This window comes from Dama dama, chromosome X (genome assembly GCF_033118175.1).
Source record: "Dama dama isolate Ldn47 chromosome X, ASM3311817v1, whole genome shotgun sequence".
Lineage (NCBI taxonomy): Eukaryota > Metazoa > Chordata > Mammalia > Artiodactyla > Cervidae > Dama > Dama dama.
In genome coordinates, this window is record NC_083714.1 from 98,094,806 (window position 1) to 98,111,125 (window position 16,320).

Sequence of the window (16,320 nt, forward strand, 5' to 3'; positions counted from 1 at the left end):
CCTCATCCTAATTTAATCATATCTGCAAGGACCCCATTTCCAAATAAGGGCATGTTCTGAGGTACTGGGGACTAGGACTTGAACACGTGAATTTTCAGTGGACACAATTCAACCCATAACATGAAGTTAGCAAGACAGGCTAGATGAAGGTCATCGAAGGCCTTAGAGGCCAGGGTAAAGGGTTTGGATTTCCTCTGGATGTATGTAATGGGAAGTCACCAGGGGGTTTCAAATCAGCCAACTGACATGATCTGATTTATTTTTTAAAAGTATCATTCTGTCTGCTGTGTTAGAATATGAAAGAAAACAGCCCCATGCCTGCATGAGTCATATGGCTCCCCGCTAGGAATGGGAATTCTCATTATAACAATAACCTACTGGACCTGAGGCTTTAGTTTTCTTCATTTATTATTAGTTTGCAGGAAAAACAAATTCAGCATCCAATTAATGAGATGAACACATATTTATAGCCGCATATAAAATTACTGTTTTCTTTCCTGGATGTTTACTTTTAAAAAAGTATAAAGTGATATATGTGCCTAGTAAAAATTTCACATACTGCTAAGGGAAATCAATTAGTAAATACAGGCCCCCAGAGACTGCTCCCCAACTCTAATCCATCCCCACTCCTCACTTTTCTACACATCCACATTTTAAAAGAAACCACATTGGAGATACAGTAACTAGGATTGTTTTCTGATCATCTCCACATGCCTCTATATAGATTCTTACCCCCAGAAAATTTTTAACACTGGGCCAACTGTCCAACCAGGCAGTCTCCTATTACTCTCTTCCCATAAACTGGCCTAGAAACAGGACAAACAGGAGAACTGAGCCACAAGATTAGTAGTAGAAAGATCACTGGACTTGGGGTCAAAGGCATTGAGTTCCATCTTCTGTTACACTTCCTGCCTCGGAAATACTGACCAAATCACAAACAAGTGTTAGTCTCCTCATATTCTGCCAATCTCACAGGATTGTTATAAAGTTCAAGGGTATTTATGTAATAAAATATTTATACTATACTGCTGTTAGACAGCTCTCCTCTCCACTCCCCCCACCACCTTCACACAGCCATATCTGTTGATATTCACCCACATACAAGAGAGTTCTTATTTTGTAACTAGAACTAGAAAAAGAAGTTATGCTGAAGGACAGGCAAGGAAGGAAAGGGTATAGTCGGCTTTCTCAAGCTAGGTGATATCTGGGGTAGGGAAGGGTTCTCTGAGTGACTCTGCAGGCTTCACTGTGGTCAAGTGGGGGCTGAAGCCAAAGGGAACAAATTGGGTGCATCCCTCTTGACAACCATAGCAGACAGATTGTTTTGAGTGTATCTGATTCCGGAGTCTCAGAGGCTAAAACAACTGGGAAACATTTTGGTGGGAGAGCAGGTGCTAAGATTCTAATACTCAGGTGGGTTGCTAAGCCCACAGATACTGGACTTGGAAAAAAAGGCTCTGACACTAGAATAGACTACTGGTTGACTCCACTTTTAATTGACTGTGTTTTGGATTATCATGAAGGGAATGGGTCTGTTTTCTCCTTTCACTAAATCTCCATTGTCTGAAAGTGTTAGGCACTCAGTCAAGTCCGATTCTTTCCAACTCCATGGACTGTAGCCCACCAGGCTCCTCTGTTCTGGGAGTTCCAGAATACTGGAGTGGGTTAAGGAAATGACAACCCACTCCAGTGTTCCTGCCTGGAGTATTCTTAGAGAAGGAAAAGGCAACCCACTCTAGTATTCTTGCCTGGGAAATCCCATGGATTTCAGTCCATGGGGTCTCAAAGAGCTGGACACAACTGAAGTGACTTAGCACAGCCATTTCCTGAATTGACTATTCTCATATATTACCTCATTTAGCTCTCAGGACCGAATGAATAATAATGATGTTTGTATGAAAACAGAAAGTGTTAGTCGCTCCCTCCTCCAGGGCTTCTTCCCAACCCAGGGATCAAATCCAGGTCTCCTGCATTGCAGGCGGATTCTTTACCATCTGAGCCACCAGGGAAGCCAACTTCGAAACCCTAGTTTTCTCATCTAGTTTCATTCATTTCAACAGTCCCATGCGGCAGGTTTTATCATCATTACTCCTTTACAGATGAGATCATAGAGGTTGTTCAGGAGGTAAACAAGCAGCAGAGCCTGAAATAAACATGCTCTTTATCACTTACAAAGGGTTGTATGAGGTGGTGACTACCAGGTTGTGACTTACAGTATAAATTCTAAGAACTACTTGTGAGTTAGCGTGGTATCCCTGGAAGGTGGGATACATCTATGGAAGAGATACATCTTCAGGCAGGAAACAGGAATTAAGAAGGCAAGTTTTACACAGACAGCTATCCGACCAACACTGTACTTTTGGAGGTCTTGCTCTGTGCTGTAGCTGGTACTTGGGACACAAGAGTGAACAAGAAGTGGGACAGTGAATTCCCCCAGGTGGTACTAAGTTGGTGCCCACAACATTGAAATCTGATAAAGCTTCAGGGTCAGGTGAAACCTGAAATATCCCCATGCGTGCTAAGTCGCTCAGTCGTGTCCAACTATTTGCGACCCTATGGACTGTAGCCCACCAGGCTCCTCTGTCCATGGGATTCTCCAGGCAAGAATACTGGAGTGGGTAGCCATTTCCTCCTCCAGAGGATCTTCCCCACAATATCCCCACATGCTTTTTCAAATACTAGTCTAAGACCTGGCACCAAACCTCCAAGAATCTATATTTTTATACTCATTTCAAATGATTCTGTTGCACAGTCAGGATCAGACAGGTGAGCTCATTGCACATTATGATGGCTTCCTTTTATTTTCCCTGAACTTTTAGATTAAAAGTTCTACTTCCATCTCAGATGTGCTAGAGAGGTACACTCAGACTAGAATATTAAAAAGGAGTTATCTCCACTATACCCCACAGCCAGTGAGGTAACCAGAAAGATTGTCTCAACAGGAAGGAGAATCTTGTAGAACATACAGTCACCCTTTGACATCCACGAGACCCATTGGAGACTCTTCCTCCAAGGCCAGTTTCAGAAGTCCTGAGTTTTGCTTGATGAAGAAAGGTAGCAATTCCTTTATAGGAAGCCTTAAGTCCAGGTCCCCTGGGTCCAAATTCTATGCTTTCTTCATTCTACCTGCAGTTTCCTGGATCAAGACCCTATGAGGATCTGCTTAGATACACTAGCAATGGGAAGTGTACAGACACAGAACTTGTTCAATCGGACAGCTCAAGGACGCCTAAGGGAACACAAAAGCCAAAGCTGTCTTTCTCTTACCCTGAATGTGGCTCTCTGCTCAGAGTCCTATTATTATTTTTGAGAATAAGAATTGTTTTCACTTGTGGTGGTCTGAACCTCTCTACCCCACGTCCCAGTAACAGTTAAGGGGACAGAGCTTGTTACAAGGGAGGGAAGAAAGGAAAGACTGGAGCTGGAGATCCCTCAGGAAGAAGGTGACCACACTTCTTGGTTTTACCAGAATCGCAGACTGGATGTTTGTGTCAACCCCAAATTCATACGTTGAAATCTTAACTCCCAATGTTTTCGGAGGTAGGGCCTTTGGGAGGTGATGAAGTCAAGAAGATGGGAGCCTGAACATGAACGCAATTAGTGCCCTGATAAAAGGACCCCCGAGAATGCTCTAGCTCTCTTTCTGCCTTGTGATCATACAACAATTCTGTAGTCTGCTACGCTCTTACCAGAACCCTGCCATGTCAGCACCCTGATCTCAGACTTCCAGGCTCCAGAACTGTGAGAAATCAATTTCTTTTATTTATAATCCACTCAGTCTATGGTCATTTGTTACAGCAGCCTGGGCTGACTAACACTCCTGGGATAGTCCCCGTATGTGCCTGTTGTCCCTGGGTAATTATCAATGCCACCATCCCACTTTCAAAAGGGTCTTAGTCACACAATAAGTTACACAGCCATCCTAATGAGGGAGGAACCAGAATCCATCTTTCCTCATTGTTTTTAATCTGAGGCACTGCTTCAAAAAAGAAATGATAACTTTCACAAATCAGGGCAATACAGGACATGGAAGCAACCTAGATGCCCATCAGCAGACGAATGGATAAGGAAGCTGTGGTACATATACACCATGGAATATTACTCAGCCATTAAAAAGAATTCATTTGAATCAGTTCTAATGAGATGGATGAAACTGGAGCCCATTATACAGAGTGAAGTAAGCCAGAAAGATAAAGAACATTACAGCATACTAACACATATATATGGAATTTAGAAAGATGGTAATGATAACCCTATATGCAAAACAGAAAAAGAGACACAGATGTACAGAACAGACTTTGGGACTCTGTGGGAGAAGGCGAGGGTGGGATGTTTTGAGAGAACAGCATCGAAACAATGTATATTATCTAGGGTGAAACAGATCACCAGCCCAGGCTGGATGCATGAGACAAGTGCTCGGGCCTGGTGCACTGGGAAGACCCAGAGGAATTGGGTGGAAAGGGAGGTGGGAGGGGGGATCGGGATGGGGAATACATGTAAATCCATGGCTGATTCATGTCAATGTATGACAAAAACCACTACAATATTGTAAAGTAATTAGCCTCCAACTAATAAAAATAAATGGGGGAAAAAAAAAAAACAAATCAGGGCAATAAGCTCCTGAAAGGCAGGGACTGCCATGTAATTGATTTAATAAGAAAAGCACAGTTTACTATATGCATTAAAAAGAGAATATATGATCAACCAAGAGATCTCTTGATTGAATTTTGTATTCCCAGCATCTAGCTGTAGATAGGAATTAATGCTTCTTGCCCTGCCAACCCTCAGACAGTTATTTTCTGACCAAACCAAAGCTATACCAGTATTTTAATGATTGCACTGACATCTGGTGGTCATTTCCAGGTTTTTTTCTGGGCAGCTTCTGTATTAGATGATGGATTAATCTGTACCTTGTACTCCATTAAAGCCATTTTTATCTGAGCCCTATAGCAACTAAGACATGACACTCTAATTCACAGTAAGTTGTTGATAGGTGGTAATAGCTGGTTCTTTCTAAGAAGGTATTTAGATTAGAGGCAGGGATGACAATACGTGTGGCAAGGGCCCAGTAAAACTGTGTGCATTCTAAGTTGCTTCAGTCATTTTTGATTCTTTGTGACCCTATGGACTATAGCCCACCATGCTCTTCTGTCCATGGGATTCTCCAGGCAAGAACACTGGACAGGATTGCCATGCCCTCCTCCAGGAGATCTTCCCGACCCAGGGATTGAGCCTGCATCTCTTATGTCTCTTGCATTGGCAGGCAGGTTCTTTACCACTAGTGCCACCTGGGAAGAATAACATCAAAATCTGAAGTTTCTTTGTGAAATTTTAGGTTTATGAAGGAGTTATTCATACATAGAGGTTTCCTTCCTGAAACAATACCAAGCAGGCCAAAGGCATTAAAGTTCTTGGTAGCAACAAGATATCCAGTGTACACCTGTACACCAGTGCAGATGTTATCAAATGTCAACAGGAGAAATTGTTAAAGGAAAACTTAGACAACACAGTATACTGTCTTCCTAGTGGTCTAAAAGAGAAAGAGTGGTCTAAAAGAGAAAGGAGAAATCAGATTCAGGAAAAATAGAGTGAGAAAGTAGGAAAACCATGCTTTAAAGGATAGCTTTCCTTTGTTTTCTGGGTTCTAGAGAGATGTGAATAGGAAATGTTGGCACATTAAACCACTTCCCTGAAAAGGCCCACTCCTCAGTCACATCAAAGGGTTTCCCAGAGAAGACATTTTAATCCCAACACACCATAAAGATTATATTACTAGCTCTGCTATTCATTGTAGGAACATTTCCATCACCCATCCCACTCCTTGTAAGAACGAACTGTAGCCAAGAGGCCTGTCAAAGCCAATAACCTTACATCATTAAAAACTCAAAAAGAGAAAAAAATACAGCTCCCAGATAATCCTCATTTCATCAGGAAAAGATCACCAGTGTGTGAGACAGGAACATTTAAGTAGCCATAATGAAGTATGGGGAATCATTCAGAACACACCAGGTGCTCCTCGTTTGTCTCCTCCTGGTAAAAAGCATTCAGTTCAGCCTCTCAGTTGTGTCTGACTCTTTGCGACCTCACGGCTTCCCTATCCATCACCAACTCCCGGAGCTTGCTCAAAGTATTACTCAATCTGTAAATCTAACTAAGTATTTAGCAAATATTTTAAGAAGTAGGCCAGCCACTAGGAGTTTTCAGGTACCTTTCACACTATCCTCCCCCATCCTCCACACTGCAATTTTATGATCAGAAATCAATAGCAACAAAATTGAGGGTCTTCAGAAACACACCAGACACCAAGTTGGATAAGGCTGTGCTTTATTACATGCATAATTACAAATCTGTGCTAAGTGAAAAATGTATAAAGCAATGGCGACCTGGGTTTAAGCCACACAGAGAAAGGGCTGGACAATCCCATTAACCCTTCTGCCAAAGTCCATTCCATTGCCTGTAACATGATTGTTTCCATGTCTTACAATTTGCATAGCACTTACTTGTCAAAGTACTTTCCTTTCATTGTCTCAGTTTATCCTCACAACAACCCTGTGAGGTAGGTAGGGCAATTAACACTATCCCCATTTTGCAGATGGGAACACTGAGGCACAGAGCGGTTAAGATCTCGAGGCTAGTTAGTAGAAGCACAGGGAATAGAAACTAGGTCTCCTAACTCCCCAGCCCACATCTTTCCTTTAAGACTATGTTGCTATGCTTGACCAGGGAGCAGAATGAAGTGTGCAGTAAGCCATAGCTTTGGTACAGGCTATGCCTATGAACAGGGACCAACATCTCTAAAAGTTACAATAAAGCTAAGAAAGTGTGACTAAAACATTGGCAGCACTCAGATAAATAATTGCTCTGAACAGCTCAGCACCAAGCTTCCTATGGAAACTCAGGCTCTATTAGCTTTGGTTGACTCTAGTGTCTGGACACCTAGCTATTGCTGATGTCTACATACATTAGCTTCATTTGAACTTTTACCAACTCTCAGGAACTAAAATTTTGAGTCAGACAGGTTTTCTTTGGCTACTGCAGTTGAAGCCAGCCCTACAAATGAGCTCATTACAGAGATACTCATAGAATGGCCCATGGGCTGGAACCAGCCCCTCTGATCATCCTGGCCTCACTGGCTCACTCGACAGCTGGTATTTTTCCCACAGTCAGAAATGACTGGACAGAGGGTAAGAAGAGGAGGCTGGCCTTGGTCAAATGAAGAATCACCATCATTACATCAATGGCATCCTTAGGTGACATGACCAGGATGCTGTTCATCAGGCTTAACTCCTTCCTGGCCTGTACCTGGTTAACAGCATAGCTTCAAAAGACAGTTTAAAAGAACAAAATATTAAACACACTATATATTTTTTTTTACCTAGAATGAAATCAATTCATAATCACTACATAGTCCCAAGGGACCAAATATATAATAAAAAAGTAAATATTTATTAAAATCTGAGGAGTAAAAAGGCAGGACAAGGGGAAAGAGAGAGGATAAGGGATAAAGTAAAATGGAGGAGGAGGAGCACTGTTGAAGGACTATATAGCTGAGGTACAGTCAGAAAGATAATGAGGCGAAACATCCCCACCCTGACAAAATCAACCCAGGCCACTCCCTCACCTTCATTCTGCCAAGAGGCATTTCACTCATCAAGTTCTAGATCGCCTCTGACTTTCAACATATTTGGACTAGTAGTAGATGAGAATAACGTTTAGCAATGAATATTTCACATGTCTGCATCGAGATGCTAAAGCCCTAGACACTGCCAGCAGGTATCACTGGCTCTAGCCCCTAAAGTGAAGCAAAGCCCTGTTGGCTCCATCAACTCAGAAGTCATTCTCTACTCTCAGAATGATCCTCTCCCTCCTCCAAGGTCCATATTCAAAACAATACACTTATAACACATGATAAAATTTTGAATTTAGGGCATGGCAGGGAAGAGACAGAAACAGAGAGATAGGGGCAGACAGGAGAGAGGAGGAGAGGGAGAGATCATTTATTTAAACCCTCACATTGTATACTACCACACACCTTTTCCCCTTAAAAGGCTGAACTTTAGGCAAGGCATTCATTCAATGAGTGTGCACACAGAGGCTGAAGACCCTTTGGCAGGAACTTAAGAGGTAGGAATTTATGACTGTGGGACTGAACTGGATGACCTGACAGGTTCCATCCAAGAAATGCAAACTCCACACATCACAGACTTTCCTTCTTTCTTGAGTGATTTGGCAAAATAAGATTACATGGTGGAAAACCAATTTTGCTCCTTATGTCACTTCAAAACTTTGCCCAGATGCAGATGTTTAGAAATGAGATTGTGACCAGCAAACATTTGGGGAGTGACTTGAAGTTGCTAACACCTACTAGTCCAAGAAAGTCTCCCCTTGGGGCAAGCAATCAAAATCGAGGCAGAGCACAGTTGAGTGGCTGCCACAGGTCTACTACACCAATTTCAGTTCAAATTTACAAAGCTCCCTGAGCTCTGAGCCACCGTCACTTTTTTCTTTCTAATATAGAATAAACGTATACCAAGGAGGCTAACGACATAGATTTTTAAAATATTTTGCTATCAAAATTCAAGATAATCTACCAAAAGCTTATCATTTAGGCAATGGCAGGAGACATTGCCTTCCTCCATGAGCAGATGTCTGGTCTTGGGTCAGCCCTCTCCATAAAAGTAGACTGCCTCCAACCAAATGCTGCTTTGAGCCTCTATGTTGCTTGGAAAGCCTGCTCTTTCAGCCACTACTAACTATTCTCCCCTTGAGGCACATAATCAAGCAGTTTAATAAATGTCAGGGTGTTTGGCTTGGGACATGGAATGACCTTCCTCCCACCATCTTACAAGAATTCATATATTTTCTTACTAGGGTTTTTCCACTGCCATATCTTTCCACCCTCTCTCCAAAGGGAATCTAGGTAATCCCAGAGGTGGTTTAAAAAAAATCAAGATTGTAGGACACTTAAGTTCAGACCACATATTTAGACATCTATTTTTTAAGGACTCACCATTCCACCTCCCCTTTACTTTCTAAACCCCTAATTTTTCTCAGGGTTTTCAAGAGCTCAATACTCTATGTACCACCATGAAAGACACTCTCCTGCTTTCTCTGAACAGATGAGTGGCCTGAGTATGGTTCTGAGTTGATAAAAGTAAAACAATTCTTCACAATACAATGTGGTCCATCACCAGTAAGTACTTTAGCAATATAAAACACACTGGCCGTTTCAAATTTTCAATAACTGTCTTCACTATCATTTATTAAATATTCAACTTCAAAAACTGCACTCCTTATGATTTATTAAAAAAACAAAACCAAAAGATACCATGGGGTATACTCACCACCTAACTAAACAAACCAGGGTCAGGACCCAACCAGGACAGGTGATTCAAATACTTAAAACATACAGTGGTGATTACTTTCCCTGTTGGACTCTATTGCACGTTGTTTTTAAAAAAACATATTTGCTCCTCCCCTCCACCTGAATAGGTTCATAAATTCATAGTTAAGAATTACTTCACAGTCTTAGACCACACAAAGTCCCCATTAATTTATCATTCTTGTGGTCAAGCGCAGTTGAAGACTTGATAGAGAAATTGATGCTGTTCTCTGCTCTTTCTGTAAAGGGTTCAGATTCAGTCTCTGGTGTCAAAACAACTGAACTCCTTTGCAGTTCCAGCAGCAAAACAGATTTGACTGCTCTGCCAGCTGGCACATCCAAAGTATTGTCAATGTCAGATTATCCACCAGAGGATATGGGTTCTATGGATTATACCACCTCTACTCCACAGCTGGGCTGAGCCAGAATGGAGCCAGAAAAGAGGAGAGTGTCTGAACTAACAGAAATGATCCTAAAAGTGGCCTTTACTTTGCATGTTCAGTCAGTTCCCTGCTTCTGCCAATGGTGTATCTAAACATGCCTCAGCTTTATTCCAGTTTCTTTAATTCTTTACATTGAAGATCTGAAGATACAAAATATAGCTGTTAGATTTTTTAAAATCTAGACTCTCAAAAAAAATCTAGACACTCACTCCTTTCATGGCTGGATGCCTACAGATATTTTGCTTTGGAAAACCCTCTCTCGAAGTGCTTATTGGCATTCTTTTAGAAATCCTTCCCTTGTGTTGGGAAATTTTCTCTCAATACCAGAATAGACTGGTCTCGAAGTCTTTTGCCACTGAGGTATGCGACCATTTCTGGCTACTAACAGACCTCCCTATATCAGCTCTGTTGGTTTAATGATGTATAACTGCTGAATTGGCAACGGCAGAAAGAACATTTTCCTTTGCCTCAAGATAAGAAACTCTGAATGTTAAGGTGCTGAGCTAGCAGTCTAGCAGAGAGCGCTACCACAATTAGCCAAACTTTGAGCCAAACCATAGGACTGGACATATAATGGATATCATAAACTACAGGTACTTTTAGCATATGGTTTCAAGGATTCCTGAGAAGCTGAGGTTAATGAATGAGATTTATTAGGAGTGAGGTATCAAAGGGATGTTTTTCTCTGGCGGGCCAATCAGTGCTTAGCATCTAGAAAGTATACCTTGGCACAGTATTCTCTGATTTCTTGAATTTATTCTCTGAAGTAGCACCTGAACACTGGCTCATCTGTTTCAAATCAAAAACAGAGCCTAGAAGAAACACAGAGGCAAACTTATATACCCTCCATATCACTGCTGCCCTAAGAAATGTGACCAAACCTTTCACTGTCATCAAATACCAGAAATATTAACATTTCCTGTCTTGCAAACTTTAGTTGGACGGCTGATAAGAAAAGATAGGGAGTGAACCAGAAGTACACACATAAGAACTTTGATTTCTGCACAATAGATGTGGTGGTAGGGCAAATAGCCACATCTCTTTTGAGGGAATCAGTGGCAAAGAAGAGACAAATGACTTACTTGTCCCTTGTGAAGTTACTGAGTAATGACTACAATATAATAAAACCTAGGGAGGGTCTTTTCTTTTTCATTCAAATGCTAGAGTGTTATATTTAAAGGAAAAGCTCTGGTGACTGCCTTGATACTTTAAAGCTAAAAATCAAAATAAGCCTTGGCTCCCTAGTTCTGGGCAATAAAAGAATTTCAGATTTTGGAAACATAAGAACTAGGGGTAAAAAATTCTAGAATCAGAGATCAGCAACTTTAAAAAATGAGGTACACTGAGGTGCTTGAACACAGGAGACAGAGGGAAGGAAAGGCTATGCTGAATGACTGCTGATTCTAGGCTGGAAGGATGGTGGGAAGTGCTGGGAACAGACTTTGGAAAATGGGGAAGGTTCAGCTCTCTCCCCTAGCATTTGAGTCTCACTGCTGTGGGCGTCAGCGTGGGAATGGAGGCATGGCAGTAGCTACTGGACTACAGAGCAAAGCAAATGGCTGTGTGCTGCCTCTCTGGTCCATGGGCTGTAAGCTTCTGGAGGCTGGGTTTACAATTTAACTAGCTCCAGGAGTTATCTTTTTGTAATAGGAATGATTAACTGGGCACAGTGCTCAATCCCAAAGAGAGGACTCAGGACTAAGGCATGGAAAAGGGAGAAGAATGGAGGGGAAACAACAGCATGTGGGTACAAACGTAGAAAACGTAGTTGGAATGATGGTGGTGGCTCTGTAACTCCACCGGGTGTCCCTAGATGTTTTCTACTGCAGTAAAGGTGGCAGAAAATTGAGACAGGCACCTTTTCAATTGGATACAAGCACCTAAGGTGTCACCAGGCCTTGTCCACACCCCTGGGTCTCAGGATGGTTCTGCATTTTATTTAGAAGTCCAAGAAGCCTCAAGGGAGTCAGAGCTGCCTATCCTGTTCCAATGCCTTGAATATATCTGAAAGTACTCCCAAGCCTAAATTCACCATCATGGGGAAAACACTGGCCTGTTAAATGTACTTAACACTGGGAAGAGGCATGAGTGCCCAGTCATTTTAGTACTGGTGGTTGTCACGAAGGAATGCATGAAAACACAGATACAGCTCGGAATCTTCCCTGGTTTACCAGTATGCAGTCTAGATTTGGTTCCCTTTACTGTTCTTGTATATTCCAGAAGCCGAAAGCACCATCACTCATGGAGGTGGCATCTGGGTAAGAGGATTAGTTGGGACTTCACAAAAATGTGAAAGACCTAGTCATTGACTTTGCTTAGAATTTTACTAATCATTTCAAGGAAGCTGGAGAAATCATTCCTTGTTACTAACAAATTTATGGCCAAGTCTTTGTCTACTAGCTAACAAAGACCACCTGGAAAAATTAGCCTATTTGCAGACAAGGAGAAAATTCTATAATTTATCTTTGTGCACGTCAAAAGAGTACCAGGAACAAGCAAGCTATAAAAGTTAATCTCTTTAAATTCACTTAGAGGAGATTAACCAAAGCAGCATTGTCTTATAATCAGACATTAAAATTAACATATACATAAACACACAAAACTAATAATGCTAAATACTGTAACAGGAACAAGATAATATTTGAACTGAATTCACAGTCTGGAAAATACCATTACTATTTTCCTTCTGGCTTTCCTTCCTGTGGCTGGAAAAGCAAAGCCCCTTAGTTTACACTTCATTTTCCACCAATGACAGTTAAGAGTCCAAAAAAGTGACTTTTTCATGAGCTTCCTGCAGGCTATAGGTCAGGACATTTGGAATTTTTCTTGCATAGTTTTCAGTGATTGCATATTGGCTAACAATTATGTCTTAAATTAAAAAAAAATCTTTAAATAAAAGGAAAGAAAATAATTAAATCATAGCAATCTTGTTTACTCTTTCATGAAATCTTCCTAATGCAATATCACAGAAGCCTAATAGAATTTTCTCCTAAAGAGAAGAATAATTTCCAGAGATTACGTAGTGCAACTGGTTAATTTGCAGGAAAAGAGACAACACACTGATACAACTTCACCACCCAAATGTAGGAAATATGTTTTGGGTACCCAGTTAATAAAATATAACCATAGTCTGCAATGTCCTTCCTGTTTTATATCCAGTACAACCCTGTGATTCTAGTTGAAGAGAATGGAATCAGGATCTTGGTTCGCCATCTGTGCTATATGCTTTAGCACATCCTTTTTGGTAATGATCCCAAGCAATCGCCTAAAAGATAAAACAAGATAACAAACAAAAATCAATTTGTAGCTAAAATAACATTCACAAAGGTGACACTTTTCCTCCTCAGTCGTTTTCAACTTCGTCTTTGAACACAATTTGCACTTATAGAATGATAACAGGACTAGATTACATATACCAGGTAAATGGACCAATCCATGGGTCCCTTTAAGCATTACTTCCTCTAGGTGTTAAGTCCTACTATTTCCTGTGTATATTACTCTCTATATATACATGTCTTACCTTTCATAACCCAGTTCAAATGTGCCTTTTCCAGAACACCTTTCCTGATCCTACGAGCCAGAACTAACTGTGCCCTCCTCCTAGGAACAGTATGTTCTGTGCACATCTCTTCTGTAGCATTTGTAGCTGTTATCAGCTTCCCTAGAACACTGCATACTCCCTGAGGGCAGAGAGTGGTCTCTTTGATTTCTGTTTCTCCCCAGAATCTAGTGGAATATGTTCCTACATGAAGTTCAGATTTAGTTAAGATTGAATGAATCAGTTAGGGAAAGTCCCCTTACTGATTTCAATTCTGCAAGACATCTGTTACATTATTCAGAAATTTTAGAGGGTGCAATTCTTATATAATCACTAGATTAACATTACCATGTTCACACACACACACACACACACACACACACACACACACACACACACACACACCCATCCTTCTCCTCAACCTGCTTTTTTTTCCCCAATAAAAATAACATGATTTCCTTTACTTGATAAGAAATATCTCAGAAAGAAAGAGCCTTAGCCATGGGAGTCAGAAGACTTGTGTTTAAAGCCTACTTCAACTAGACATCAACTGGGGTGTCCTTGTGCAAATCTTTAAACCTCACTCGAACCTGGTTTTCTCACCAGTAAATAATAACGATGAAGGTATTGTAAGGACAAAATAACATACATATACTATCTAGTACCATTTAAATTTCAGTCCTGCCTATTCATAAGAACACAGTTATTTCCTTTGTAGGGGAGGAACTGAGTTATTTATGATGTGCAACCAGCAGTTCACATCTCTCAAACCCACTATCTTCCCCAAACGTCTTCTCTATTATGACAGTGAGAGAAACATATCCATCTTCATCTCAGAGTTTCCAAAAGGTCTATAAGTGCTACTAATGTTCATGTGAGTTGGGCTCTTCTTTCTTTAATCTCTCTACATTCTCTTTCTTCCCCTAACCCAACCTGATTTCACCAAAGAGCTCTCACCCATTGTGTGTAACCAGGCACTGCCGCAGTCCCAGCTTGCGGAAGATATCCACCACAATCTCCATGGGCGTAAGGTCAGTCACAGTGAAGGGGCTGAGATCCAAGATGTTCCGAAGCTTGAGGGTAGGTGGGGTGTATGGTGGCATTGGAGGAGAATGCTCGGTGAAATAAATGATGGAAGTGCTCACAACTCCATCCTGCTTTTTTCGAGCATTTTCTATTTGAAAAAAGTAGGGGGAAAAAGGTTGGAAAAGGAAGGACTGATTCTATCCTTCTGGGCCCTAACCGATCCCCTCTCCCCTCTGTCTTCCCCATTTCATGCATGCATGCTTATTTATTGTATAGTTGATATACAATGTTGTGTTATTTTGAGGTATACAGCAAAATGATTCTGTTCTATGGGCTTCCCTGGTGGCTCCAATGGTAAAGAATCTGCCTGCAACGTGGGAAACCTGGGTTCAATCCCTGAGTTGGGAAGCTCCCCTGGAGAAGGGAATGACTACCAACTCCAGCATTCTGGCCTGGAGAATTCCATGAACAGAGAAGGCAGGCTACAGTCTATGTGGTTGCAAAGAGTTGACATGACTGAGCAAATTTCACATACACACACACATACATGTGTATATATATATATATATATATATAATGTGTATATATATATATATATATATATAACATGTATATATATATATATACGTTGTTTGTCAGATTCTTTTCCATTACAGGGTGTTATAAGATACTGAGTATAGTTCCCTGTGTGATACAGCAGGTCCTTGTTGGTCATCTATTTTATATATAGTAGTGTATGTCTGTTAATCCCAATCTCCTAATTTATCCCTCCCCTCCCCTCACGCATATTTATTTATTATTTCTATAGTGGACCTCCCCTTGTCCCCTTTATGAAATCCTTACCAATTGAAATAATGAGGTCTCTTCGGAGGACAAAACCCACAAGTCTTTGGGACTCCCGGGACACCACCACTGGGAAGCCACTATAAGTTGTTTCACTGATTATGGTCTCTACATCTTCCACGGTCATACTGTCCTGAGTAAGGACAGTCAACAAAGGATCATTTCTCCGGGGTTTCATCACATCCATTGCCAGGGTCTTATGAGCAAACTCTTCTTTGGCTTCAAGAAAGGGGTACCCATTGAGACGGATGTGGGCATCATAGATGCCCTCCCGCCCAAGAGCATCTGCCACCCACTTGCTTGTCATAGCTGCAGCCATTAGAGGCACAATGTATTCCAAGCCACCAGTTAGTTCAAACATTATGACAACAAGAGAAACAGTCATTCGAGTCACCCCACCTGCAAAAACAGACAACAGGCTACTTAGTGAAGGCAGGAAAAGTATAGGATTCATTACAGTTATGGGCCTGTCACAGGCCCCATCCAGAAAAAGTTACTTACCAGAAATATCACTAAAAGGAGGCCCTCGCCTACAACTGCATAGACTCCTGCAACTGCATTCAAACAAGTTTACAATGGACATGAGTCACACTTCTCAAAATAACCTCTACAAAAGATACCTCCTTCACTCTTTTTTTCATTTGTTTGTTGCTCCCCACCAACTCCCAATAATAAAAGCAATTGCATAAGATGTCTATGATTTATATAGAACCACAGATGTGAGAGGTTCTCTGGGACATGCAGGCCCACTGTAGAATAACTGGAAACTATAAATATCTTTAAAGTATATAAAGAAAAGTCTTACCTGTAAACTCACTGCCTAGAAAAATATGCTGAGTAAAAATGTCAAGTGACTTTTTTTCAAAAACATGTTTTTATATGGATGAATTTGTATTATTTGTTTAAATTCCCCACCATGCCTTTTATCCCAACTTTATGTTAGGAATACTTTGTATATTAGTACAAATTTATTTAAATTGTGTTTAAAAATATTAAACACATTAGCATCACATTCAGTGGCTCCATGGAATAGCGTTATATGGATGCACCATAATTTATTTAACCAGTCCCTTATTGCACTTTTAGGT

General features: G+C 41.0%; 1 protein-coding gene across 1 annotated transcript in view; it reads right to left on the bottom strand.

Annotated features, from left to right (window-relative positions):
* Positions 1–6,307: 6,307 nt before the first annotated feature.
* The window catches only part of CLCN5 (chloride voltage-gated channel 5), a 188,416-nt gene continuing 178,403 nt past the window's right edge, over positions 6,308–16,320 (bottom strand). Inside the window, exons 12-14 of the mRNA XM_061137891.1 lie at positions 15,233–15,631; positions 14,321–14,537; positions 6,308–13,090 (exon numbers count right to left, since the gene is read on the bottom strand). Coding sequence (XP_060993874.1) covers positions 13,000–13,090; positions 14,321–14,537; positions 15,233–15,631 — 707 coding nt within the window. The 3' untranslated portion in view covers positions 6,308–12,999. The remainder of the gene's footprint in view (positions 13,091–14,320; positions 14,538–15,232; positions 15,632–16,320) is intronic.